A 26,208-nucleotide genomic window follows, 5' to 3' on the forward strand; every position below is an offset into this window, starting at 1 on the left:
CCAGTTTTCAGCATCCCAAGAGGCTTTCCAACAGCAATATTTTTCCCACCTCTTCAACCCTATTCTCTCAACTCGGACGTTTTTGTTACGCTAAAGTGAAATTTTAAAAAAGGAGTATATCACCTTTCTTTTCCTCACCACAGCACCATCTTTGACTCATCCGTGCTGGAATCTACCTCCCGCAGTTATGCTGTCCGTGGACAAGTCAAGCAACACAAGAACACAAAAAGGAGTGGCAACGGACAACAGAAAGACACAAACCGGAAAACGTAGGGAGAAACATTGTAAGCAGCAGCAGGTTCTGCCTGTGTCAATTCATTTTCCTGTATCTTTTTTCCGCAGTCTGTCTAACGAGCAACAAAAGAAGGGGAAAGATTTACTCACTTCTCTTTTTAAAATAATAATAATAAAGAAAAGGGAATGGCTACCCATCAGAAAAACGTCTATTCAAATAAATAATAAAAGAGAGAGCCTACCTATCCTGACTTGAACAGAAGAATTGCAACCTGTCCAAAGTAAAAGTACAGGAAGCTGTGCGTTTCGTGCGTGACATAACTGCCAAAGTTACGGCCAACAATACAGTGCCACGTAGGTTGATATTTCTTGTCAAACTCTTTTTTTATGTACGCCGCAATATCCTTCTCAATGTTGAACTTCTCCAAGGCTTGAAGAGCGACCTCCACTGCATCAGACTGCATGTCCTCTGGCATGTCTGCATTCTTAATAATAGCTTTCCGATCAGTAGACATCGTAAACGAACAATATAGCGGAGTTAATAATACTTCGAAGACAGAAAGAACTATATGGAAAAGAAAGATATGGGAAAACAAAATTTGAAGAAGATTCGAGTGTTAAACTACAAAAAATATTGCTTTATGTATCAGTTGACCGTTTGACAATATATATTAAACTAATTCCCATCTACGCGCTGTGGGGTTTCAACCTGAAAACATCACAATATCATACATAAAGTACAGCTTTCCTCTTTTCTTTCGTTTTATCTCCTTCTTTTCCGATATCAATAGCAAACGCAAGGCATCCTGGTAGAGCCCTCCAACCGCGTAGTCTAATTAGTCCCTTCATTTTTGTATCTCCCTCTATGCGCATGTAGTACCTTAATAGATTTTCTCCTCTCTTTACATTTGCAGTTGCCTGGTCAAAACCTGCAGACAATTCCTCCCACGTTCACAAAAATAAAGTACCCTCGCAAAGAAAGAGAAATAGAAAGAAATACAAATTTCTCTCTTCTTTTAAGAAAAATGAGGAGACTTTTTTTAACCCCTTACTTACCTGAATATAATAAGATTCCTTTCACTATCAACAGACTTCTTCAGCTGCAGCTTTTCTTGTTCAGCGCTGTGGTCAACCTCAGCACAAGCTGGAACAAAATCCTTCGGTACTTTTAAAACTTTACCTGTTTCGAGCTTTATTTCTTTTGCTGGGCGTTTCATTTTGTTTTCCCAGTAAAGCTTCTCTTTCCGACGCTTCTCAAGCTCTTTTCGTTTGTTGTTTTCCGGTGGCTGAAAAACGATGGCATCACGATCTCCGAAGAATAATTCATGGTAATGGCCGTTCGTTTGCTTCTTGGGGTCAAGCGAGCCGAGTACCGGGTTGTGCGGCATGGGTAGGGGTGTATTCGGATCTATTGTGAACCTGATTATTGTACCATGATCACGACGAGGCGAGTGCTCGGTAGAAACCTCCACTCCAGCATCACGCTTCCCATTGGCCTTTCTTTTAGAAAAGGTAACGACGGCCTTTTTCTTATCAAGAACTTCCCTCATGTCGTCTGGAATCTTAGAGAAAATATGGTCTTCTTCGCGGGAAATATTCTCCAGTAAAGCAAGAGCATCTGAATGGAGAGAGACACCTTCTTTATCAGAAAGTGTTTTAACAGCACGAGAGACGAATGAAGTTACGTCGTCAATTCTTCTAGCATTTTCCCTGAATGCGCGTGCAGAAAGGATCCTTCGCATGACGTGTGCAGGGATATCAGCACCTGACGCGACAGCAGGGTCCTCCCCATTTTCATCCGCACTCACTGAGCGGTTCATCTCGGGGCGCTCCTCCATCAGTTCCATACGCAACGATCTTTTCGTTAACCTTTCTCGATTATATTTGAAGTATATCCTCAACCTAACCCTAGAATAAATTGGTAAGGCACAAGAGCTGCTTAGGGCCACCGGTCACTCCCGTAACTGCAAGAACAATATACTAATATACACACGTACATGCACGAACAAAAAGTTCTGTTGACACTTACAGTTGCTTAAAATACTAAAACCAAAGACTGGGCTCTAAACCCAAATGCACACCGCGCCTTCACATAGAAACGCAACATTTTAAGCCGCTGAGCATGAACAAATGATTGTGTCGTCTCAACGACACATGACCGAAGAGGTGCGCAAGGACGTCCAATGACACAACAAAAGAGTGACCACCACAATGACAATCGTTGGGCGGCGCGTTTAATTGCATTACAACTACGTCGGTACCTTCGCACTAACCATACATTTTAGTTCAAGCCAGAGAGATAACCGTGTAAAAGAAAATTTCCGTCCTTTTTCGTGACAAACGAGAGAAAACAGCCAAAGGCAACGACTTTACAGGGGAAAGGACAGGCGCTGACGAGACCAACAACACCTAGACATTATGCAGTACCACCGCTGGGTCCTGGTAGCACCCTGTAACCCAACCCTAGCCTCACATGAACTGTCTAAAGCACAAAAGAACGCGGACGTCACCAGTTCCAACATTAAAAGGCTATACAATAGGCTTTCAGTGATCTATTCCTATCACTTGTTTGTCTCTCTTGCTCATCCGTGGGGGAGGGGGGAACAGACACCAATACACACCTTTCAGTCGCTATCGCGAGTCGGACTCAATTCTGCCGCTATCGTGCATGGTTAAAAGTCCCCCTGTTGTCCAAATCCCAATCGGGTTTCACGATTTCGTTGACACTGCGGCGCCGGAGGTGCAATATCTATTACACAAAGTAACGTCCCCTCCGCATCAGACTCATTCTGCGGTTATCTCATACCACTTTTTCGCTCTAAGTCTTCGTTATTTTTTTTTATACTAGCTCTTCTTCTTTCCGTCTTTCTCCCTTTCGCGGGTGTGTGAGAGTAACTCACTGTACATGGCCTTTCGTGTGCGATCGTTGCGGATAGTGCTCACGTTCCCAACCCCTTACACAGGGCTAAGAAAGCGCGATGCAAGTGGAGAGCGAGTGCGGGATTGGTGACACCCCTGTGCCGCGAGGAGAAGCTATGCAGGCTTTCGCGAAGTCGCATACATCGTACGATCGGCCCCTTTACAAAACATTGTACACGAGAGTGTTCGAACCAGCAGCGGTTCAGTAAGTGTTACAACGTTTCCTTCCATTCGTTGCGCCGGCTTATGCCTTCGAGTGTCGCGTGGAAGCGTTGGCCCCTTCACTATCAAGTGCACGCTTGATCCGATTGCACGGTGTGGCGCGCACACCGGGCACACCGCCGCTGCCGCGGGCGCCCTCTCGGCACACGAAGTCCATCGGTGCCAGCTTCCTGCGCTGGAGCCTAAATCCCTTCCCACTGCCATATGCTCCGCAGCGCCCTCCGGAACAACCCCCTTGACTAAACACTCTCTGGCATATACTGAATTATGCATCATGATCCACAAGTCTTTCCTCGACTTGACTATAACGCTTGATCACTCCGAGGGGCTGGATAATCACAACAGTTCCGCCCCCACCTTGTACAGTATCACGTTTCAGCTTCTTTTGTAAGGTGACTGGAGGGTGCACACCGAAGTTGGGCAGGCAGAGGTTGCGTTGGCACTGCCTCTGCTTACGGTTTTTTTCCAGGGGAAACAATTCACCGTTAGTCCGTATCTTTTTTTTTTAATTCCCATCACAACACCATGTCGAGCAGCGGGTGCCAGCGCCTACGCCGTGTATAGCCCGTACGTTTCGTGCTAATCTCTTTCCTTGAGATAGCCCGGCGCAGTTCCACTGAATCCCGCGCGACGACGGGCTGGGATTCTCTTCCACATCACCGGACAGCAGCATCTTAGTGCGGATGATACTGCTGATGACACGCTGGCACGTGCCCAGGAACCGATAAATGAAAAACGGTGTCCCAGCATAACGCTGCTGATCCCTGTGCTGTATGATGCCGTAGCCGGAGCACAGCAGTGTTCCCCATGAAAGGAATACTGCTGGCTCTTGGCTTCCCCCGATGATACGGGATACTGGACCCTGGCACCACGTTGAGGTGGCCGGCATCACCAGGGCGTACGTTTCGTACGAGTCGACCCCGTACATTGAACCCTGTGATGTAGATGCGATATTGGAATACTCCTCGTTTTTGGCTGATCTACCTTGAGTGAGTCGGCACGCACACTGCCAGCTGTGAGTTCTCGGTTGGAAAAAGATCCTGGAAATGCATACGAAATTCGGGGAATCGCCGCATACTGATGTTCATGGTGCATCCGCAGAAACAAATCCGTGCTTGCTCACCTTCCATATTTCCGGACTTGATTGACACCAGCCACGAGCTCTGCATTCACGCCATCTCGTTGTAATGCCAGCGTGTGTCAGAGTGTTTTTCACTGCCGTAATGTTCGTACTGATTGGTGGAGCTTGTGGCCATGTAAACCGATCTTTGTTCGGGTTAGCCTCTCAGGCACAGCGGTGTTACTCGCGGGTTGATATTTCGCAGCAACCATTCACAATGCAAGGAGACGGCGATGCGCAAGCTCTCTTCCACCGTTCGCCAAGTGCCTCCTCTCGCGTCACGCCGCTGGAAGTGAATACGAACTGCAGCCCAATGCTCGCTTTCCTGCTTTCTATCTTTAGGACTGGTCGCCATAGCTCTCGTGCAGGCGGTTCGATAGCACTCAATGAGCCATTTGCTAGCGCAGTGGGGAGAGACGGCGAGTTGTTGAAAATCGACAGTTTCCTCATCGTTTTCTCCCGCATGGAGAGGTTCTTTAGTACACTCCGCGCACCAAGCTCCAGAACAATGCATTCCGCTCTGTAACTGCATGAGAGTTTCCCTGCTCCTGTCTTGGGTGCACAAATCAGCGTGTTGTTTCTATAGAGCAGGGCAGCTGCCCCGGACTTCTCACCGAGGGACACGGATCCATCAGTCCACAATTCGTAGTGCTCTCGTCGCGGTGGCTCCTTCCCCCTCCGTGCAAAATGCCGTGCAATCCACTTTTCGGAAGCCTCCCTTTTGACATCGTCAGGGTCATCAGCGCACACAGGCTTTATCTGCGTGTGAAATATCGGTCGGCAGCTGTGGTGAAGCGTCGATGTCTCTAGTGGGTGCTCGCGTGGCTCAATGTGGAGGTGGGGGTAGAACCGCATGATGCGGGAATGTAAGACTCTGACTGGATGTTTGCTGTGGTATACTTCCTCAGCACTGCGCCGCAAACATCCGCCTCGTGACTCACACATCAGCATGAATTTCATGCTGCGCACAAGAGTGGCCGTCTTGAGTGGCAGGAGGTTTGCTTCCAGCAGAGAGTCCTCTTTGCGCGTCCCATGCTGTATGCCGGCTGTGATGCGACTGGCTTTGTGTTGTGCTGCTGCAAGGAGGTCGCGACTTCGTTTTGAAGCGTCCCAGTACCATACCTCAATGCCATGCATGGTGTGTGCCTGTACGAGTGCTAGATAAAAAGCTCTCAGCACTTGTCGTCTTGGCCCCCATGTAGAAGCTGAGATGGCTGCTATCTGCAGTAGTCGGAAGTCCATCTTGCGTCTCGTTTCGGCCGCATGTGTTGCCATCCCCTGCAGACTCTGGAATGTTACTCCAAGAAGCTTTAGTGTCCTGTCAGCTCCTATTCTTTTGCCGTCGAGTTGTAATGTAAGGGAGTGCCGCTCTATACACCCGAAGAGTGTGCACTTTGTTTTCGCTACGTTGACAGACATGAAGTACTCTTTTGACCACTGTAACACCACGTTTAGACCGCATTGTAGTGTGTGGTTGATGACATCCCTCTCTGTGTGCCTCGCAAGTATCGTTAGGTCGTCTGCAAAGAATCCGTGCTGCAGTAACGGCACTTCTGCAAGGCGTTGGCTCAACGAGTTCATGACAATAATGAACATGATTGGGCCAAGGACAGTTCCTTGTGGCACTCCTCGCTCAAATGTTCTGCTTCTGGAAAGCTTCTCCTTGAATCTCACTCTGCCAGTTCGGTTACTCAGAAATGATACGCACCACTTCACAATGTGGGGTGATACCTTCATTCTGTGCATTTCCCTCGCAATTTTGTCGTGGTCTACTGTATCAAATGCCTTCTCGTAGTCAACGAATACAGCACCCGTACGAGATTGGTGCGTGGGGCGGCAGAGGGCAGCGCGGACGTGCAGGAGTTGTTCGAGCGTTGAGCATCCGGGGCGAAAGCCTGATTGCTGCGGCGTCAGCTGGGACTCAACAGTGTCTCTAAGTCTCGCGGCAATTATGCGCTCCATGACTTTGCAGAGACAGCTCGTGAGCGTCACAGGCCTGTAAGAATCGAGGTCCTCCGCCTTTTTTCCGGCCTTCAGGATGGGGATGATAACACCAGTCTTCCATGCAGGCGGCACGACTCCCGTTCGTAGGCTCTCATTGAATAGCCTCAGAACAACATTCAGCGCTGTTCTACCGAGATGTTGCAGTGCCTCGTTGTATAAGCAATCAGGTCCGGCTGCGGATCCACTCGGTAGCAGTTTGATCGATCTCCGTAGTTCAGCCATCGTGATGGGACTGAACTCACTCGCTATCGTCTTTATTGGTGCCGGTGGGTGTGAGTCGGTGTGCCTTCTTGCGCGGGACGAGTACAGTTTAATGAACCTCTCAGCTTGACGGTAGTCCGTGATGGCCGCGTTATCAACAAGTACAGCCGGTGTGGTTAGTGGTCGTGGCGCATATACCTTCTTGAAAATGTGCCAACTGCAGCGGTCTGACACCGCAAGTCTGGAGTATAGCGTGCTCCATCTCTTCTTTGTGATACGGTCCAGGATCTGCTTACGCGTGGCTACCAACTTTTCCCCTCGGTGGGAGGGTCCGCATCCAGCGATCTCTTCATCGAGTTTCGCGAGCTCAGGTGTCCAATGTGGTGACGTTGCTCTGCAGCCACGGGGGACGGAGACCTTCGTCGCAATGCGGATGGCGGAGCTCAATTTCTGTTCCAGGGTGTTGACGTTCTTCTTTCTACCAATTTTCCTGCAGTACTCGTCAACCTTCAGACGGAAATTCCTCCAGTCAGCTTTTAGCCATGCGTACATGGGCTTTCGAGGCCGCGGGCAGCTCAGCGCATCTGTGTCGTCTCCAACGATAACATCGAAAAATATGTGATGGTGATCGCTATTGGGAGAATGAAGCGATGTCCACGTGTACACTGTGCAATTCCTTGACAGTGTCACATCAGGGGTGGACTCCCCGTGGTGGCGCGCGTTCCTGGTGCACTCACCAGTGTTGCAGACCAGAAACTGGTTGTCAATGCGCCACTGTGTGAGGGTTTCACCCTTGGTATTTGGTGGGCTCGCGCGATCCGATGCCAACGCGTGTGCGTTAGCGTCTGCACCGATGAGCTGTGAACTTTCAGTCGTCAGAAGCGTATCTAGGTCAGTTGCCGTGAAGGTGTGTTTTGGTGGGATGTATGCCGACGTGACAGTCAGCGCCGTTCCACGTGCAAGGTGAATTGTTGCATGCACTTGTTCAATGCGACCAATAACATGCATACCGGTCTCGACTGGTAGGTCCTCCCTCACTAGTATTGATACACCACCTCCTTTGCAGTTACGAGCTATTCCGTGATGTTGGTAGCCAGCAACGCTAAAGCAAGCCGCCTCTCCAGGCGTCATCCTTGTCTCGCTCAACAGACAAAAGGCGATCCGCTCATCAACAAGGGTTTTGTGGAGTGCTAATCTCTTTCCTTGAGATAGCCCGGCGCAGTTACACTGAATCCCGCGCAACGACGGGCCGGGATTCTCTTCCACATCACTGGACAGCAGCATCTTAGTGCGGATGATACTGCTGATGGCACGCTGGCACGTGCCCAGGGACCGACAAATGAAAAACGGTGTCCCAGCAAGACGCTGCTGATCCCTGTGCTACATGACGCCGTTGCCGGAGCAAAGCACTGCTCCAAACAAGAGGAACAATGACGTTCCGTCTGTGCAGAAAGCGAGTTTATGGGCCTTGGGGCCGCGGTGGTGTGGGTGATGTTTTCGTTGAATGAAAAGGCCCCGCCGCCTCATTCGCGTTGCGCGGGAGGAAGATCAAACCACCTCAGATGTGAATGTTTTTGCTTACTGAAATAAAGCTGTGCTGTGCCAGTCTCGGCGTGTCCGGTGTTTGCGCACCTGAAACTCCCCTTTGTGGTGCAATATCTTCTTTAGGGACTGTTCGAGTATGTCGGGGTTTTCAGGGACAGCGCGAACCTACTGCGCGCGGTGGATTGGGCTCATTTTCCAAGGCGGAGTGGTGCCGGTTCTTGGATGCACGGCCGGTCCGCAGCTGCGAGTTCGTCAGCGCCAGCCCTTCGGACCTCAGGGGGGGGGGAAGTTAGGGCCTGTTTCCCTTTCTAAATCCCCTCAACTACTGTTGGTTAAAAGAATGCAGGGAGTAGAACCGGAGGGGGGAAGCGTCGGGTCCGCCCCGCGTGAAAGCGGCTGGGGCGTACGACAGGCTTCGCGAGCTGGGGGCGGTTGTGTTTCGCGTGGGTCCGTTATATTTACCCCTTCCGTTTGTATCTCCACTAAAGAGAAAGTGGTGTCCCGATCCACACTGTATTGCTTCGCCGTGTGCAATTGCTGTGCCGCTGGGGAGTGCCTTACGGCGTCGTGGGACCGACGTGGCTCGGGGACTTAAGGTGCGCCCTTAAACACCGTGGCTGCTGCCTGGTCATGTGTTTATGCTTTGCGATGTGAGGCATTGTGGGGTCGGGCCTTTATGCGGACCCCTGAGGCGTTAGTATGCTTGTTTCTCTCGATCCTCTCTGTTTGTGCGCGTATGTTTTCCCCCTCCATGTTTTAGGGAGGGCGGTGGATGGGGAGATGTCACTGAACAACGTAGCTGTTGATTATTGCTGCTATGTTATTTTATTTTCCTAAGGCCACATTGTGGTGCCTAAATACCTGGGTTATCGTCACGCGCATTTATCATTTTTCTATTTAGCCTTTATAGCTGATCCTTCTTTCAAATACATTTGCTTGTTCTAGTTTCATATATATATATATATATATATATATATATATATATATATATATATATATATATATACATTGCAAATGGCATCTTGGTGCACTTGTTCCGTTGCCGGGGTGATTATTTTCAGAGCGTATATACACCGCTTGTGGGTGATCGCGGTTTCAAGCCGGTTTGCTTTTGTTTTTGAGGACATGTATTGGGGGTGTTACCACTTTTTTGTTAATTGATATTGTGCACTTTTTTGTTTCGGTAAAAAGAAAAAAAATGACAGTGATATTATTTTTTTTTTTCGCTTACCTTCTATACATATATATATACTTGTCGGTGATACGTGTTTGTGTTTGGTGCTGATAATGCTTGCGCTGGGAGTTTCTTTTGTTGGTGTTTGTTTTCTCTGTAAATAAGATCGGCTTTCATTTCACTAATAGTCCTTGTAATATATCTTTTTTTTCTTTTTTTTCTAGGGGGCCATTAGTGCATGTAAGGAGCACTCTTAAGGGAACTTTTGTCAGCAGAATAATCAATGGTAAGTGTTGTACTTTGGCCATTGCGAGTGCGCTGGACTTTGGGAGCTGGTACTGATACTTCTGTCTTGACGGATTCAAAAAAAAGACAAAAAACTTCACAACTTTTTCCGAAAGAAAGTGAAGTTTATCCTCTCAAATCAAGTGCGGATCTGTCGCTTTGCACACGCGCTGGTTGACAATAGATCGATGAGTGACATGTCTGATCACCCTGTGGTGCGGGTCTTTATTAATTGTCTTGCTCTTTATTGATTCATCTGTGCTTTGGCGACGTAGGCGGAGTAGAGGATTGCCAATTCCGTCCTTTGGAATGGTTTACCGTCTTATTTTATTTTGTTAACCCAGTTGTCTTATGTGTAATCCTTTATCGGCCGGTGCGAGCTGTGGGTGGGATGCCGATCGTTTTTTCTTCTGCAACGGCAGAGAGTAGTGCTGATGGATATCGGTAAAGGGTGTTTGCTGCGTTGGTGAAGTGAGTATGTCGATGGAAGGGTACGCATATAATTAATATATCTGGTGCTTTTTCTTCTTATTGAGTAGCTTTTGAGAGCTCGGGACGGTAAAGTTAGTTGCCGCATTAGGTGTATGTTGTTCTGGTTAATTTCTGTTCAGATCCTTACGGTAAGCACGAAACCATTACACCTGGTATGCTTTAATCCGTTAATTCAGGCGGTTCCACATTTGGTTCAATCACTGAAATACAGCTGAATTTTTAAATTCTTGTTTTAAAATTACCTCACTTAATAAAAGGAAGGAAATGACACATCAAAGTAATGGAAATGCTGCATTGTACACCTGTGGGTGAGCTGATGAAGTAATAAAATATGGACCCGCGCGTTAAAGCCGTTTGTTTCCATCAGCAATGCCCTCGTGTCGGTTGTTTTCCCTTTTTGTCTTTCCATTATTCCACTGTAAGTAGTTTGCTTGAATTACGGTTTGATAAAAGGAACTGATTCACCTGGGTGTCTGCCGTAGTCGGAAGGGTGGGCGGAAACGTTGCTGTTTTCTGTGAGGTAGTTAACTCTTTGCTGCTATAATCTTTACAATACCGTTTTAAGATGTGTATGTTATTTTTAGGTGTAGTTTCCTGGCATTTTTGTGGACAGATGATGTTTGTCTACGTTTATGGAACCAGTAAGTAGGAAAAGATGTATGAATTAACAAAAGGTATTTGTGCATCAGTGACTAGCGTTTTTTCCTCGTGTACAGTAATGTCTCTCTGGTACAGTTATTAATTGTTAGAGCGCGGTGCTGTGATCTCGGGTGTAACAACTGAATCTTTTTTTTGTTTCCTTGCTGAAGTGTATGGCTCTTTCTGGAATAACACATATGTAATTATGCCATTGCTTACAGTGGAAGTAGGGGTGGCTAACATAATGATTTGTCCTTTTGATAACACTGTATTGAAGGAAGAATTATCGCTCTTTTAGTTTTCCTGTTCTTTGTCTGTGGTCTTGTAAGTTGGTGATATTGTGTATTAAGCTTTCAATTTTTCTTTATAATTTGCAGTAGGCAGTTGTCTCTTGCGGTCATTTGGCCTACGGTATAGGATGTGTTAAGGTGTAGCTCACGTAAGTAAAGTTCATGATCGAATTCTTTTTGATTTTCGTTTTCACACATTTGATCCTTAAAGACTTACACATGCCCTCTTTTTCATTATTATTATCTTGTTCATGAGTTGATGCGACATTGGTGGGTAGGGTTAGATGACCTTTTCTCTTTGACGCAATATGTCGCGGTTGTTACGTTCGCTTAGACACCAACGTCTCTTGTTTGTTATTTATGTATATTTGGGTACAACCGTTTTTCATTCGTTTCCCTTTGTCTTATAGTAACTTCATATATATATATTAATTTTAACGAGTTTGTATTTTTGTTTTCCTTACAATTATTGTAACCTACCATTCGGTTTATCACCCATACTATTATTACCCTTATTTTTCTTTCTTGATATAGACCTTGAGTTCTTCTGCTTTAAATCTACACAATGTCTGACGATGAGGGACAGTTTGCCGAAGGCGGAGCGCAGGTGGGCTCTCTGACGTATCCGATGCAGGCAGGCGCTCTGAAAAAGGGCGGCTACATTTGCATTAATGGACGTCCGTGCAAGGTAATCGATCTTTCAGTGTCAAAAACTGGAAAACACGGTCATGCAAAGGTGAGCATCGTTGCCCTTGACATTTTCACCGGAAACAAGATGGAAGATCAGGCCCCCTCAACTCACAACGTTGAGGTGCCCTTCGTGAAAACTGCAACGTACAGCGTACTGGACATTCAGGAAGATCGTGAAGACCCCAGCAAGCCAGCTCACCTTTCGCTCATGGACGATGAGGGTGAGACTCGGGATAACCTGGACATGCCTCCCAACGCGGAACTCGCAGGGCAAATCAAGGAACAGTTTGATGCAGGAAAGGACGTTTTGGTCGTTGTTGTTTCTGCTATGGGAATTGACCAGATTCTCAGTTTCAAGAATGCAGCTGAGCGATAAGGCCGTAAGTTCTAGGTTAATATATTTTTTTCTTTATCTTTTTCTATACAATGTCTTAAAAGAAGAGTATGAGACACCCATGTTCTAAATTGTTAGCTGATTTTGTCGAGAATAGGGGTTATGTAGCCCCGTGTCCGTGTTTGACGTTGTTGATGTAACTCTCGTGCTAAGAGGTCATGAAAATTTGCCTCTCCCAGCTTCTCTTTGTGCTTTACAAACACATACACACACAGAAAAAAAAGGAGCGCATAACGAGCGGTTGTATATATGTATGTGTACGTACACAATAAGGATAGAGGAGAGACTAGGAATACTTTCTTCACGAGGATAAGGCCCTTTTAATATGACAAGCAAACATAGTGCTGTATTAACTATAACCGAAAAGGGTGATTGGAGAACTGCGAAAAATGGCGAGAAGGTATGGCGGTATATGGTGCAAACGGCACCGACGATGAGAGCTCGCTGCAGAAAATGTTCACAACCTATTTTAAAAGGTGACCTGAAATGGGGAACTCCTATACGTCATTCCCATGGAGCGTATGGGTGGATTACCGCCTGGCATCATGTGGGGTGTACGAGAATTGCTGAACGTAAGGGCTTTAGTGACATAGTACATGGAATAGACTTACTTCCACCTGAGAAACGGGCGCAGGTCGTTGCGGAGGTGACATCCGACTCGATGCCTGAGCATTTACTACCTTTGAATCCTGACGATTTAGTAAAAAAACCTCTTCTTCCCGAAACTGAAGCACCAGCTGAGTTGCTAAGACCACTTCTTCGTTATCAAAAGGAGGGTCTTGGCTGGATGGTGTCACAGGAGTTGTCTCAAGTTAAGGGGGGAATATTGGCTGATGAAATGGGTATGGGTAAAACAATCCAGATGATCAGTCTTTTTCTCGCCCGTCGCCTCGTGGGACCTACACTGGTTGTTTGCCCAGTTAGTTCAATGCTCCAGTGGGAATCTGAGGTGAAAGACCATGTGGTGTCCGGTTCCCTTTCGGTGGTAGTGGTGAGCCGTACCAAAAATGTGAGAAGGGATGATATTCAAAATGCTGATGTGGTTTTGACTACGTATCCGATGCTCGAACAGTCTTGGAGGGAGCTAGTCAACAAGAAAAGAGTTCCATGCCCTTACTGCCAACAGCTTTATTTGCCGCGGCAGCTTGTTGTGCACAATCGGTATTTTTGCGGGCCTCATGCAAAGAAAACTTCTAAACAGGCGAAGCGTGAAAAACGACAAGGTGGCACTGGTTCTTCTCCCACTCGAAAAGTTCAAGCAAAAGAAACGATTATGAAGGGGCTTCGTACGTTGCGTGTCGATGTTGACGATAACGCGGAGGAAGGGGAGGATTCTGTGTTCGAGGAAGGACCACGGGGTGTTGTTGGACCAATGGGCTTGTATCGTGAGCTCATGGTTGAGGCCGGGCGCAAAGTTAGGAGCCGTTGGGACCCCGCGTACGTGGGAAGTGACAGCAGTGGGGATACCAACAATTCTACCACAGAAAGTTCCACCTCATCGGAACGGGATGACTCAGAGGAGGTGTTGTCGAAAGAGGAGGTGGCCGATGACAAGCTTAGCTCGTTCCGGTGCTTGCACTGCGGGTTTCAGTTGCTACGATACCCGTTTTGCCCTAAGATAGGGCAATGTCACGTTCTCTCTGATTATATGAAACAAATAATTGAGACTGACGACGGTAGTGACGGCGTTGACCTATCTCAATCAGTTTTCCACTCGGTAACCTGGAGTCGGATTGTTCTGGACGAAGCTCATAGAATAAAAGGTAGCAACACAAGTACGTCAAGGGCTGCCTTTGCCTTGGTAGGTGAGCACAGGTGGTGCCTCACGGGAACCCCTCTACAAAATCGTGTAGGGGATGTGTACAGCCTGGTTCGTTTTCTACGGTTGGCGCCTTATGCAAGGTATTATTGTGGAACTGAGGGGTGCTCCTGCTCGTCCTTTTCTCATCCATTTTCTGGAAATGATTTACGACACTGTATATTTTGTGGTCATGGACCGGTCCAACATTATGCTTATTTTAATCGCCATATTTTAAATCCTATAATACGTTATGGTTACGTTGGCGACGGCAGGCGGGGAATGATGATGCTCTCTAATGAAATCCTCCAGAAGTGTATGCTGAGGAGGACGAAGGCCGAAAGAGCAAGCGACTTGCACTTGCCGCCAATGACCGTGGAAACGTTCCAAGTAAAGCTGACCGATGAGGAGAGAAGCTTCTATGAGTCGTTGTACAAAAAAAGCACTGCCGCTTTTGATACCTTTGTTGAGAAAGGAACGGTGCTTCATAACTATGCCCACATCTTTCAACTTTTGAGTCGTTTGAGGCAGGCTTTGGATCACCCACTGATTGTCATTAATTCTATGAATGTCGGTGGCTCGTCGTGCTCGAAGGGGATGTGTGGAATTTGCACTGAGAGTTGTGGAGAGAACTCAGTACAGGTTGACCCTTGTAAGCATACCTTCCACCGGATTTGTCTTTCGCAATTTGTCGAAAGCCAACCTTTAAAGGAATATAATTGCCCTGTGTGTTATGTGGCTATCAACATCGACCTGCGGAGTCTACACTCAGGGTGGGACGAAGACGGTGCCCAACCTGTTCTTCCTCCAGAGTTAGTTCACTCAGACAACGAAAGCGATGAAAACAACGTTGAGGAGGAAAGTAAAGGGAGGAAACTAGATGATTCTGCGGAGGGGAAATCCGCTCGAGCGAGATCGGTCAAGAAACGAGGCATACTCTCCCGGATTGATTCATCAAAACCTCTTCGAGGGACGAAACTGGATGCCATAACAGAATACATTTGCAGCATTCCAGAGGAGGAAAAGGTAATTGTGTTTTCTCAATTTGGGGATACTCTGGACCTCATTCAGTTGTGGTTACAGAAGGTGAAAGTAAAGACGGTGAAACTTGTGGGGTCGCTCATGTTATCGCAGCGGCAAGCGGTTCTCAGGGCTTTCTTGCATGATAAGAGCGTTCGAGCCATCCTTATTTCTCTCAAGGCCGGTGGGGAGGGTTTAAATTTACAAATTGCTAACCATGTTGTACTTGTTGATCCTTGGTGGAATCCCGCGGTTGAAATGCAGGCGGCGCAGCGAGCCCATCGTATTGGGCAGACGCGACCCGTTCGCGTGGTCCGTTTTGTCACTGAACGTTCTGTAGAGGAGCGCATGTTGGAGTTACAAGAAAAGAAGATGCTGGTTATTGAGGGGACTATCGATGGTAAGGTAAGTTCGCTGCAGAGTCTTAGCGAGGATGATCTTCAGTTTCTGTTCACGAGGTAGGTCGTGGACTGCAGCCCGCCTTTCTGCCTTCTGTTCAAAACAAAACAAAACAAAACAATCCTATTAATGTGTTTGTTATCTCTTTTCTAAAATTCAGTGTGAACGGCGACTTTGGTTGTGTGTGCTGCACTTGAAAAGGGTAAATACATGGTGTTCCACTAGGTCATCCAACATTAACTCGTTGACTGGTCAGTGTTAACTCTAAACGAAGAACTCTCCGTGCTTTGAATTAGTTTCTGTTTTCTTTTTTTTTTTCGTACTGGTATTAGTGGTGGAGGAAAAAATTTAAAAGGGTGATTTATAATCGCAACAACAGGATATATATACAAGCTTAAAGGACCCATACTGTCAGAATGGGTGTTTCGCTACCAAAGCCTGTCATGACGCACCTGCGGGAGCGCTGCGGGAATGACATATTTCGTTGCGGCTCTAGTTGCGTTAACGGATACCGAGAAAGTATGGAAGATGCACATCTCGTCTACCTTCAACCTTCATGGGGGTTCTTCGGTGTTTTCGACGGTCATGTTAACGATAATTGTTCACAATTTTTGGAAGGTGCTTGGAGGTCTGCCCTTGAGAAGGAAAGCATGCCCATGTCGGATGACCGCATGAAGGAGCTTACTCTCGCCATTGACAAAGAATGGATGGACAAGGCCTGTGATGGTGGGAGTACGGGTACCTTTTTCGTTGGCATGAAAGAAAACAACACCGTTCATCTGCAGGTGGGGAACGTGGGTGACTCGCGTGTTTTGGTTTGCGTTGACGGTAAAGCCAGGGCTATGACGGAGGATCACAAGCCGAACAACGCAGATGAAAGACGCCGAATCGAGGAGTGCGGTGGTCGTGTGGAAAGCAACCGCGTGGATGGAAGTCTAGCTGTAAGTCGGGCCTTCGGAGATCGGGACTATAAGGCAAATCCAAGTGGTGGCCAGCTTTCGCAGAAGGTCATCGCTCTCCCAGATGTGACTCATGTGGACGTGACTTGGGATAGCAAAGACTTCGCCGTACTATGTTGTGATGGTGTTTTTGAAGGTCAATTTTCCAATGAAGAGGTTGTGGACTTTATTAAGGAACAGATGGAACAAACGGATGACCTCGGCCTCATAGCCGGAAGAGTTTGCGAAGAGGCTGTCAATCGCGGTAGTCGCGACAATGTGTCCTGTGTCATCGTCCAGTTTAAGAGCGGCAAAGATTATGCAACAGCCGAGCACCTGGAGGTAGTTCCCGGACCGTTTTCCGTCCCCCGCAACGGTACTTTCCGCAAGGTGTACAGTCTCATGGCGGAGAAGGGGGGCATGACAACGCAAGAGGTGCTAGAAAAGCGTTACGACTATCTGGCATCCCTGGAGGATAAGACAGCGCATATGGAAGAGTGGAAGGGCTTCAAGGATGGTCCACCGGCGAACCTGGAGGGAAAGGAGCGCACGGAATGGTTTTCTGAGCTCTTCGAGCAGTACGCAGCGGAAACTCCGTCAGACCCCAGGTCGGACAACATGGAGCGCATCCAAATGCTGCAGCAGCAGATAGGCATTCCGTTGCCCATGTTGCTTTCCATTATGTCGGGGCAGTCGGAAGAATGAGTCCACATGTGTGTCTGTGCGTGTGCGTGTGCGTGTGCGTGTGCGTGTGTGCTTGTATTTCGTGCGACGAAGGGGGGACTTGGTGGAGGTTACCAGGGTTTATCTATGAAAATGGCACCCGTCGGGAAGTCGTCTAATCGCTGTTGGAGGTATGCAGAGGCAAACAACAAGATGATTTCGTTTATATCCACAGGTGTTGCTAGTTGTTTGACCACACGAAGTACCCGGGGGTGTAGCAGCTCCAACTTAATCAACAGCCGAAAATGTGACTCGACATATTTGTGCGGCCAAGGCCAGTGTGCTTGTATGCTTGCCTTCTGCCATACTTGGTCGTCTCGGTATGCCCGGTTGTATGTATTTAGGCAAAGGTCAACTTTATATATGTACGTTTCTCGTAAGGGCGCCTCTATATATGTTATATATATATATATATGTATACATATACGCATATATATATATCATTTGTTTACTTTTAAAGAGGATTAAAGATGAGAGGCAAATGCTAAGGAAGGTTGGGGCGACGCTTAGTATTGAGTTTTGGATGACGTGGACAACGTGAATAGAGGAGGTAATGTGATTCCCGCCGTGTGGCAACCTGGGATTGTGGCAATCCAAAACTGTGTTTCTACTCACGCAGGAGGAGGGAGGGGAACCGCAGATGGGAGATGAGGCAACCCGAGCAGTGGCGACATTTTTGATACACTGACCGACAAAACCTCTTGAACTGGAAGAGTAGCGCGAACCGGTGATCACACACTAATTGGAACTCAGTCATCATTGACCGCGCTTCCGAATGCCCTTTTTTATATGGGTCCGAATTCTGCACTTCCCTGGTTTAAGCTTGTGGTTGCATACAGGCGCATTTTCCCTTTTATTTCCCGCCCTATTTTTTCACTATTTCGCTGCTGTGTACAGTTTTATCATTCTGAACCGCGCGTTTGATCGCAACCTGTCGTAGTTCATTGTGCCGACTATATTGTTGTAGGACCAATTTTTGGCAACAAAACGATGGGAGGAAAAGAGAACAGGTGGAGAAGGAATGCGCTCGACAGTGGGCGCATCAGAGGAGGAACTACCACACAAGGTGGTTTGAATGTGGATGGAAACCGTCTCTGTTTGTGGTAGCGAAGGTGCTTCTCCAACGCTTCCTCTACCGTCTGTCACTCACCTTCTGATATGCAAAAGGGGCAAAAAAAAACACCAATCGGTAGCACATGCATTTTTTTCTTTTAAGGGGGGGGGGAGTCGTAGAGTGTGGCAATGACGTTCCAATTTGCGTGATGCCATACCAACACTTCTTTTTTTTTTTTTGCCCTATTGACGCCTGTAAAACCTTTTCGAGGTCACTATGGTGGAAGAAAGGGTGCCGTTGGTTCTCTTTTCCATGCCACGGGCCATTCGTGATGGAATTGGAACTACCTCCCCTTGAGCGTGCTCCCCTGTCGACTTTGTTGTGACATGCGGTGCCAGAGTGTGTTAGTGGTTGTTGAACCAAAGAAATATGAAACTACGTGTTTGGACCTTTTAAGATTTTTGTTCCAGCTTAGCTTTTTCGGTCTTTGTTCTCCTGCTGCTTTTGGTGGCTGTACTGGGGTGCAGAAGTGCGTTCTTTTAGTGTGTTTCTAACCCCCAGAGACCTGTTGTCAGAGAGAGGAAAGAAAGAGCATACACATATATCTATATATCTGCATTTATATGTATATGTATATATGTGTGATGACCTTTATGTGTTGTACACACTTAAGCACCGACGCGCAAACGCATGAGCACACCCGCGAGGATGGGTGTGGGCTCATTTTACACATGTTGTCTAGGTTAGGTGGTGGGAGAATGGAGGAGGTGAAGGGAAGGGAGGAAGAAGAGGAATGGGAGAAGCGGTGAGAAAGAGTAAGTGAAGTGTGCTGGAGTAGTAACCTTCGAGAGCATGGTGTGCGACGTTGTGCCTCTTATGCAACATTTATAACTAAGGGCTTCGTAACTTCCTTTTTGTGTTGGTCCGGTTAGGCCGGTGAGCGGGTGAGAGAATTAACCATGAAAAGGAGAAAACAGGAAGAGGGGAAAAGGAAAAGGAAACAGCAAAATATAAGAAGACTCGCTAATAGTGGTACAGAAGTGGAGTGGATTGAATTGTAAAAAGAAAGCAGAAAAGAAAGATGAGAGGTGCTTATTTAAAAATATGTAATAACGGGAAATGTGCACTCTCTCGTGCCAAAATACTTGTCCTCACCGATACGCACGATGGGCGAGAACGGAACATGAAGATCCTCGGAGGAAGTTAGGTAGATTAATAATGGGAAGGTTGATGCTCAATAAGAAACGTATGATATGAGAAGCGATGGGAGAAGAAGAAACAGGTAAAGGGGAAAATAATGGTAACTAAAGGGCTGACTGTCGCGAATGAATGACTGAAATTCAGCAGCTCTGTTTTCGGCTCGTGCGTGGGGGGGGAATGGAGGGAAGGGGTGACGTTGGCAGGAGGAGGTGTGGAGTCTGTGAGTGCGTGGACCTAACACTGCGCCGTCTGGAGGGTTCGGTATTTCGGTTCTCAATTCTTCGCGCCTTTTTCTTCCTTGCTTTTCTCCCGTATTTTCTCCCGAAACTTTTGGGGGGATGAGGAGGAGGAGAGTTGGAGTACAGCAGCCTCTTTTGTGCTTCCCTTGCAGTTGCTTATTGATGTTTTTTGTTTTTGCTGAAGGACAGCCTCCTGAATGTTACAGTTTCCCTTTTGCGTATCACGTCTATCTTGAGAGTGAAACAAATTGTATCTTTGAGCACCCAATAGTTTTGCGAGGGATATTCCCCAGAGCCTCGTCTTTTGCCTCGTTTTCTTTCCTCTGCATCCTTTTCCTCCACCTGTGTACTTTCCTTTACAGCAAGGTGTGCGGTGGTCATTTGTCGCTGAGTGTGTGCATGGCGTCAGAGAAGTCACTACAACCTCTGGAACTCCAGTTCACCACGCGTTGCTCCAATGACGACACTTCGGAAACGGACGCTCACTGTGTACGAGTATGCCTTGAAGGTGGCGTTGTCTTCCAGTGCCCTGCGTCGATGCTGCGTGAGGGTTGTTTGGCAATGTCGGAATTATTTCCTCCGGGGAGCGCCACATCGGGGAATGCGACCGCCGGAGATAACGTGAAGCTACCCGCTCTTTCGATAGAGGGCAGGGCTTTTGAAAATGTGGCGCTGTATCTGGAGCACTTTTACAACGTACCAGCATCCGATTCCCCCGTGGACTGTGATGCTGCGACCGACCTGAAGGATATTCGTCCAACGAGTTTGTCGTGCCCCCTCCAATTCCAGGAGTTGTACGAACTCACGGAGTGGGAACACCGGTTCGTTGTGCAGCGACTACTCATGCTCCCTAGAGAGAAGTGGTATCTATGTAAGGAGGGGAAATGGGTAGATTTAATTTCAGGAGCGGGGGTAGCACGGGGGATGATGATAGACGTTTCGCATCTCTTGCGTGTGTTAAACGCTGCTGTTACATTAGACATTCCACCGCTGCGTTGCCTGTGTGGTGCGGTTTTCGCTAACTTGTTGTTGGATTTGGATGAGGTGGACATGTTGGAGTTGATGGGTGTCAAGGAACAGTTGGGGCCGGAGGAAGAACAGGCGCTTGTTAAAGCTTACCCGTGGCTAAGCCTGTAGCGGCTGTTTGTGTGGTGTACTGGGGCTCTTCAAAGTCTCCCTGCGGAGCGGGTTGGTGGCGGGAACATACCGTTGGCAACCTGTTTCGGTCACTGTACTTTTTTTTTTTGGGGGGGGGGAATGGGTGTTGACGAGGCTTCACACGTGTGGCAAAAGCCTACTTGCTCCCGCAGAGGGAGACCTGTGTAGTTCTTCACTTCTGCCTTACCGTACCCTCGCGTTCAAATGCGTCGTGGCCGCTTAACATGCCTTTTCCTCCGTCTAACCCGTCTCATTTTGAGTTGGGGTGCACTGGAATCCCACATACTGACGAACTTCGTTGTGGTTTATAGGCGTTTTGTCGAGGTTATTGCACCGCAAAGTCCTATTGCCCAGTCACGGACCGACATGATCGAGTCGGATGGACTTTGGGAAATGCGGGCTTCGTGTGCGGATCATCTTATGTGTGCCGTTTCAATCTTGTGTTATGTGCTGCTCCGCGGAAGTTCCGTAGGTGTACCAGAGGCATATCTACGTTCTTCCGTCCTCAGTCACTTCAACACTATATCGAGGGGAATCTCCTTCGTTTTCTTTTTTGCGGGGAACTCCCCGCCCGCTGATATTTCCAATGCTGCTTTTTTCCTCCCATCGTTTCGATGTGCGGTAGTCTGTGGAGAGATAGGCAATTTTCAAGACAAATAGGAAAGCAACGAGGAACCGATAAGGGATTTGCTTTCGAGGTTTAATAGGGCAAATTCAAAAATTATTACTTTTGCGTCGAAGGTTAGTCGACGAGGGAGGTCCGTTTTTTTGTTTCCTTTCCCTATTTTGGTTGATTTCTTCCTTTTGGAGGGATCGTAATCATGGGGTTTAGCGACGGAGCCGTTGTCAAACTGCTACACGAAATCGTAGGCGATCAAAGTGTTCCCCAAGTGGAACAATTCCCAAGTTTTGGTGGCCTTCGAAAGCATGATTTCCCCACTCCATTGGTTTTCGTGTTCTGTGGTGAGAGTTGGCCGACTTCTTTACAATCCTGTTCCTTACAAGAAATGGGAAGTTGCTCTTTCTCCATGGCGCCAGACGACTCACTCACATCACTGCAGCTTGAGCCGCTTTCGATTATTGATGAGGAGGGATCTGCATCCGGTGACTGCGGTTCGCGAGGGGCTCTGATGACTCGGTTCCAACTGGTGGGCACAGTGTTTGTCATAGAACGTTATCAACTCTTTTCCACGAAAGACTCGGCATCTAAATCATTTTCAGAAGAATGCAACGAGGTGACTAGGTCGACTGTCATTGTCCGCGTTACGATTGATGCAAGCAGATCTCTTGGTGACCAGAAGGTTGTGGCTCGCCCAGTGGTGCTCTCGGAGGATGAGGGATTGCACCATGCGTTTTTTAACACCCTCAAACCAGTGGTTCGGTTGAACATGTCGAATTGTGATGAAGCTTCCGACAGTAGCGCCACATTTGGTAGTTCACCGAGCGATGCGGAGAGTGGTCAGGGCCTTTCAGGATCACAAAGTAGTGGAGACAGCAACAGTGACTGGACTAATGGCCTATCCTATGGAAATTGTGCTGCGGAGCCCACGCCACTTCACCCGAATCCAGTTGATTCGCACCCGGCGCCTGGCACTGTTCATGGTGATGCCGTGGACAAGGCCTGTGAACCGTCCATTTTTCCAAGTGCATCACTTCCTACTGGTTTCGATCTCCGCCGCGCAACAATTTACAGCATGCTTGATCAAGAAGCGTACCAGAACATTGATGTGTACAGGGGTTGGAATAATTTAACCGATGAGTGGAGTGACGTGAGCCGCCCCGCTGTTGTTAACCTCATCGACGTTATCGTCACCTGTTTGAAGTGTTCACGCGCTGCCGCACATGCTGCTATCTCGTACTTAGACGCCTACGTGGCCGGCGTGGACAACCTGCCGAGGGGGCGGACTTTCTTCAGCGGCATTGTTCATGCCTGCGCTGTTTTGGGTTGCAAACAGGTGGATCATTTCTTTTCTCCAACCAAGCAGTTTATGGAGTACCTTCGTTCCTCTTGCCGGATTACTGGGAAGGACTTTGTTCGCTTTGAGCTTGAGGTGCTGGTAAAACTGGACTTCCGCCTGCAGCAGCTTACATCTTTGGAGATTGTTGAAACCCTCCTGCACCTCTGTGGTGGCGCTGCTATCGAGGAGGCACTGGAGGCACGGTGCCGACGGCGGGAACTGGCTCGTTGGGACAAAGCTGCTGCGTGGGATGCAGAGAGCACAACAAAGGTTGACTGTGAGGGCACTTTACGGGGCTTGGACCAATGGTTGAAGCTTTGTGACTGTGCTCGCCTCCTTAACGACGTTGTTGTGCGTGAGACAAGGTCGACGATGCTCCGTCCCGTCGTTTTAGGCGTTGCAATCGTGGTGGTTGCGGCAAGGTGGGTCGCGTACCGCCTTCCACAACCACTGCTTGAATTAGTCCCCACGAGGTTCGCAAGCGCAGCGTGGGCTGATGAGGGGCCAGTGTTGGACGAAATGAGCTTCCAGCTTCTGGTCACCTTTGCCGAACGCGCGAGGTTGCGTGACGACGATCAAGCCCATTGTGGCATCGGTGAGGAATTGATTACAGGCCTTGAGTTTGTCGAAGAGTGCCTTCGGTTTTGTGACGGAGGGACTCTGGACGAGGTTCTTCGCCAGCGGTATCGTCACACATTAAAATCATAGGGATAAATTTTTAAGGGTCATCTTTAAGGGAAATGAGAACATTTTTTCCCTCTCTTTTTGCGTATGTGATGGATGGGGTGATCATTCATAGAAACTTTCAATTTGTTAATTACCAATGTGTGATTCTTCACATGCGGGTTTAATACTGCGTGCCGTTACACAATTCGTGCGGCCGTTTATATGAATTACTTTATGTTTGTTGGGATGGTAAAGGTACAGTTTTTTTAAAAAGGGAAATTTGATATTCGTAATTGGATGAGGGAGGTGTTGAGAGCCGTTTTTAAAACGTGCGCACTCCCACAAATTCACATGCCAGAAAAAAATAATAATAACAGAAAAATAATGAGGTAAAAGTAGCATGAAGTGAATGAAGACGTCATATGGTAAATAATGGATGGTAAAACATAAACTGACATCATTGAATTTTGTTTTTATAGGAAGGTGAAAGAAAACATGGGTGTGTTAGAAGGCGAAGGACAGCGGCGTAGCGCTGCATGTTGTATGTGGCATGCAGTTGGTTTGTGGACTTTAGGTTCCTCCAACTGCTGCTCGCGTAGGGGACTAATGAAGGAGGTGAGATTTTCATTTGCTTTTTTTTTTTATTTTGCCGTGTTTATCTTCTTTTCTACTTTCACTCCTTTCCTTCTTTTTCTATCGTTTAGGAATGGGGGCCGTGCTATCAGAAAGGAGGCTTTTACCTCATTGAAAGGAATGCACTGACACGCCCCGTTGGTGTCGATTTTCGTGTTATGGGCCCATTTCCATTTCCATTTTGTTTCCGCTGTTATTATTATTATTTTTATGTTTTTCTTTTTATTTGGAGTGTGCAAGGGAGGGTAGTTTGTTTGTTTGTGTTATGTTTTGTTGTGTCGTGCTTTTTTTTTGTTTTCTGCTGGTGAGGAACATGGGACAATGTTGAAATATTTCTGTTTGGACCGCTCCGTAAGAGGCAGTCTCATGTGTGGAGCCCTTTTTTTTTTCCATTGTTTAGGTGAGAAGATGACGGAGAAGAAAAAGTGGTGCACTTCAAGTGGGCATTTTAATTCTCCCCCATACTTTTTCCTTTTCCCATATGAAGAATTTTGGTTTTTATTCCCCTTCATTTATATCTTTATTTTTCGTCTTTGTAGTTCTTTTGAACAAAAGAAAACAGAAAACTTCGCCATTCTCTCGTTGGTTGTGTGCTACTTTTTACTCGAGGTGATTCTTCTTCTTGTACAAGTGCCCGCAACCGTGGGTGTTTATTTTTCGTACCGTTGACTTTCTTGAGGGGAGAAGCAGAAGAAGAAATGATCCCACTGAGGTGTGGCACTAACGATAATAAAGGCTATAAGAAACATGGGAAATAGAACAAGTTTGTGAGACCTTGTTCTCGCTGTGTTTTCTATTCCCTATTTATGCCCTATTTCTATTGTTTCGCGTCACGTTATGATGGTGATAGTCCCTTAGGAGTCGATTATGAGGTTGCTGGGCTACACCTCCAGTGTACCGACGGGGCCGGTTGTGTGAAGATGCGGTTATTACCGCTTTGTCAACACGCGGCGGTCTTGTGCCTTTTTTTTTATTTCCGCCGGTGTGGTTCCCCTACACTGCATTTTCTGTTGTTTTTTTTCTTCTACCCTCCAGCATTTTTTTTTTGACATTTGTTTTGTTCTTGGTTTGCCGCGCCACCTTCCCTCCCCCCCTCCGCGTATGTTACAGTGTCTCAAGCCCATGTGCCGTCAAAAAGCCCATTTTTGTGGCGCCAACAACCAAAACAAGTAACAGAGTGGATGGAAACGTGAGAAACGTGGGAGGACGAAAATATTCAAAAAAGCAGCGCAGCTGCAGGTGTGGTGGCGCAAACGGGAATTACAGCAAGTTGACATGTGTTATCCCCCCCCTTTTGACTCTAGCATTTCTTTAGCATAAATTTTCATTCATTTTTTCCCCATCATTTTTTTGTTCTTATTTTTCAGCCTTTCTTTCCCACGCGGCGCGGTGCCTCAGTGGCCTTTTGTGTGTATCTAGACGCGCAGGCTCTCATTTTGTTGAAGCGTTATGCGGGGTTGTGGTGAAGGTTCGTTGTTTACCGACGTTCACTTATTTTTCATTTTTCTACTCGCTTATTATTTTTCCTTTCTTTTTCCGTTTTATCTTTATGCTTTTGTTGTATTTATTTTTCGTTTTTTTCTTTGTTAAAATAATTGTGTGGGTAAAAAAAAATATTTTTTTGCCAGATCTTTCCTCCTTATTTTTAAAAAAAAAATATGAAACGTATATGTGTGTGTTATATCCGTTTCAGCTTAATGGAGGTGCGGCCGTGGTATGTGTTTTCTCCACCTTGTTCCGTTTCATGTGCCGGCGTCATGGGGGTAGAGGTGTAAGGAGAATAGAGAAAAGTAAAGAAGTTACCCCCTAGCCATGAGAGCATTGTGTTAATTCACTTTGTGAATGATGCCGCTACATAAAACAGAAAGTCATACGTTTTAAATAGAGAGGGGAGGAAAGTGTGCCACACAAAGGCAGAGTACGTACGCTGCTTTTGTGAGATTTGAGCGCCTCTACAACCCACTTCTGTTGTATTTCTCGTTACCGTGATGGTTAATGCTGTTAATTTATTGGGTTGCGGCAACGGTCGGCATTTCCTCCACTGTAATTATTGAATGAGTGAAGAAACCGCAGGTTCTGTGAGAGTGTTTTTAATAGTAGGAGGTGTAGTGAGCAAAATATTTATGTAGAGTACAAGGAAACTAATGTTAGTGAGTGCTGGGTAAGTATATGAATGAACAGGGGGGAGGGTACTGAAGAGTTTTGAGGAGTAT

General features: G+C 47.2%; 8 protein-coding genes across 8 annotated transcripts, besides 15 other annotated features; 6 read left to right on the plus strand and 2 right to left on the minus strand.

Annotated features, from left to right (window-relative positions):
* Nucleotides 1–389: 389 nt before the first annotated feature.
* Nucleotides 390–411: a sequence feature (AT_rich).
* Nucleotides 412–476: 65 nt separating this feature from the next.
* Tb11.50.0007 (dynein light chain, putative) lies at nucleotides 477–749 on the minus strand (the record flags this gene model as incomplete). Its single annotated transcript, XM_823071.1, has 1 exon — nucleotides 477–749. The coding sequence occupies one exon, from the start codon at nucleotides 747–749 to the stop codon at nucleotides 477–479; it is 273 nt and encodes a 90-aa protein (XP_828164.1).
* Nucleotides 750–1,286: 537 nt separating this feature from the next.
* On the minus strand, nucleotides 1,287–2,081 carry Tb11.50.0001 (hypothetical protein, conserved; the record flags this gene model as incomplete). The annotated part of the gene is made up of 1 exon (XM_823072.1): nucleotides 1,287–2,081. The coding sequence occupies one exon, from the start codon at nucleotides 2,079–2,081 to the stop codon at nucleotides 1,287–1,289; it is 795 nt and encodes a 264-aa protein (XP_828165.1).
* A 1,943-nt stretch (nucleotides 2,082–4,024) lies between these two features.
* Nucleotides 4,025–4,272: a repeat region.
* A 734-nt stretch (nucleotides 4,273–5,006) lies between these two features.
* Nucleotides 5,007–7,629: a repeat region.
* Nucleotides 7,504–7,960: a repeat region.
* Nucleotides 7,961–8,133: a repeat region.
* A 248-nt stretch (nucleotides 8,134–8,381) lies between these two features.
* Nucleotides 8,382–8,840, plus strand: Tb11.03.0420 (hypothetical protein; the record flags this gene model as incomplete). Its single annotated transcript, XM_823073.1, has 1 exon — nucleotides 8,382–8,840. The coding sequence occupies one exon, from the start codon at nucleotides 8,382–8,384 to the stop codon at nucleotides 8,838–8,840; it is 459 nt and encodes a 152-aa protein (XP_828166.1).
* Nucleotides 8,841–9,194: 354 nt separating this feature from the next.
* Nucleotides 9,195–9,254: a microsatellite.
* Nucleotides 9,255–11,542: 2,288 nt separating this feature from the next.
* Nucleotides 11,543–11,563: a sequence feature (AT_rich).
* Nucleotides 11,564–11,690: 127 nt separating this feature from the next.
* Nucleotides 11,691–12,191, plus strand: Tb11.03.0410 (eukaryotic translation initiation factor 5a, putative; the record flags this gene model as incomplete). Its single annotated transcript, XM_823074.1, has 1 exon — nucleotides 11,691–12,191. One exon carries the CDS (start codon nucleotides 11,691–11,693, stop codon nucleotides 12,189–12,191), a length of 501 nt encoding a protein of 166 aa, XP_828167.1.
* Nucleotides 12,192–12,534: 343 nt separating this feature from the next.
* Tb11.03.0400 (DNA repair protein, putative) lies at nucleotides 12,535–15,489 on the plus strand (the record flags this gene model as incomplete). Its single annotated transcript, XM_823075.1, has 1 exon — nucleotides 12,535–15,489. One exon carries the CDS (start codon nucleotides 12,535–12,537, stop codon nucleotides 15,487–15,489), a length of 2,955 nt encoding a protein of 984 aa, XP_828168.1.
* Nucleotides 15,490–15,524: 35 nt separating this feature from the next.
* Nucleotides 15,525–15,547: a microsatellite.
* A 295-nt stretch (nucleotides 15,548–15,842) lies between these two features.
* On the plus strand, nucleotides 15,843–17,069 carry Tb11.03.0390 (protein phosphatase 2C, putative; the record flags this gene model as incomplete). The annotated part of the gene is made up of 1 exon (XM_823076.1): nucleotides 15,843–17,069. One exon carries the CDS (start codon nucleotides 15,843–15,845, stop codon nucleotides 17,067–17,069), a length of 1,227 nt encoding a protein of 408 aa, XP_828169.1.
* A 407-nt stretch (nucleotides 17,070–17,476) lies between these two features.
* Nucleotides 17,477–17,528: a microsatellite.
* A 1,206-nt stretch (nucleotides 17,529–18,734) lies between these two features.
* Nucleotides 18,735–18,785: a microsatellite.
* A 109-nt stretch (nucleotides 18,786–18,894) lies between these two features.
* Nucleotides 18,895–18,966: a sequence feature (GA-rich).
* Nucleotides 18,967–19,679: 713 nt separating this feature from the next.
* Tb11.03.0370 (hypothetical protein, conserved) lies at nucleotides 19,680–20,717 on the plus strand (the record flags this gene model as incomplete). The annotated part of the gene is made up of 1 exon (XM_823077.1): nucleotides 19,680–20,717. One exon carries the CDS (start codon nucleotides 19,680–19,682, stop codon nucleotides 20,715–20,717), a length of 1,038 nt encoding a protein of 345 aa, XP_828170.1.
* Nucleotides 20,718–21,559: 842 nt separating this feature from the next.
* Tb11.03.0350 (hypothetical protein, conserved) lies at nucleotides 21,560–23,404 on the plus strand (the record flags this gene model as incomplete). The annotated part of the gene is made up of 1 exon (XM_823078.1): nucleotides 21,560–23,404. The coding sequence occupies one exon, from the start codon at nucleotides 21,560–21,562 to the stop codon at nucleotides 23,402–23,404; it is 1,845 nt and encodes a 614-aa protein (XP_828171.1).
* Nucleotides 23,405–24,161: 757 nt separating this feature from the next.
* Nucleotides 24,162–24,223: a sequence feature (T-rich).
* Nucleotides 24,224–24,244: 21 nt separating this feature from the next.
* Nucleotides 24,245–24,293: a sequence feature (T-rich).
* Nucleotides 24,294–25,486: 1,193 nt separating this feature from the next.
* Nucleotides 25,487–25,583: a sequence feature (T-rich).
* Nucleotides 25,584–25,634: 51 nt separating this feature from the next.
* Nucleotides 25,635–25,655: a sequence feature (AT_rich).
* The last annotated feature ends 553 nt before the right edge of the window (nucleotides 25,656–26,208 follow it).

Source organism: Trypanosoma brucei, assembly GCF_000002445.2.
Source record: "Trypanosoma brucei brucei TREU927 chromosome 11 chr11_scaffold01 genomic scaffold, whole genome shotgun sequence".
NCBI classification, from domain to species: domain Eukaryota; phylum Euglenozoa; class Kinetoplastea; order Trypanosomatida; family Trypanosomatidae; genus Trypanosoma; species Trypanosoma brucei.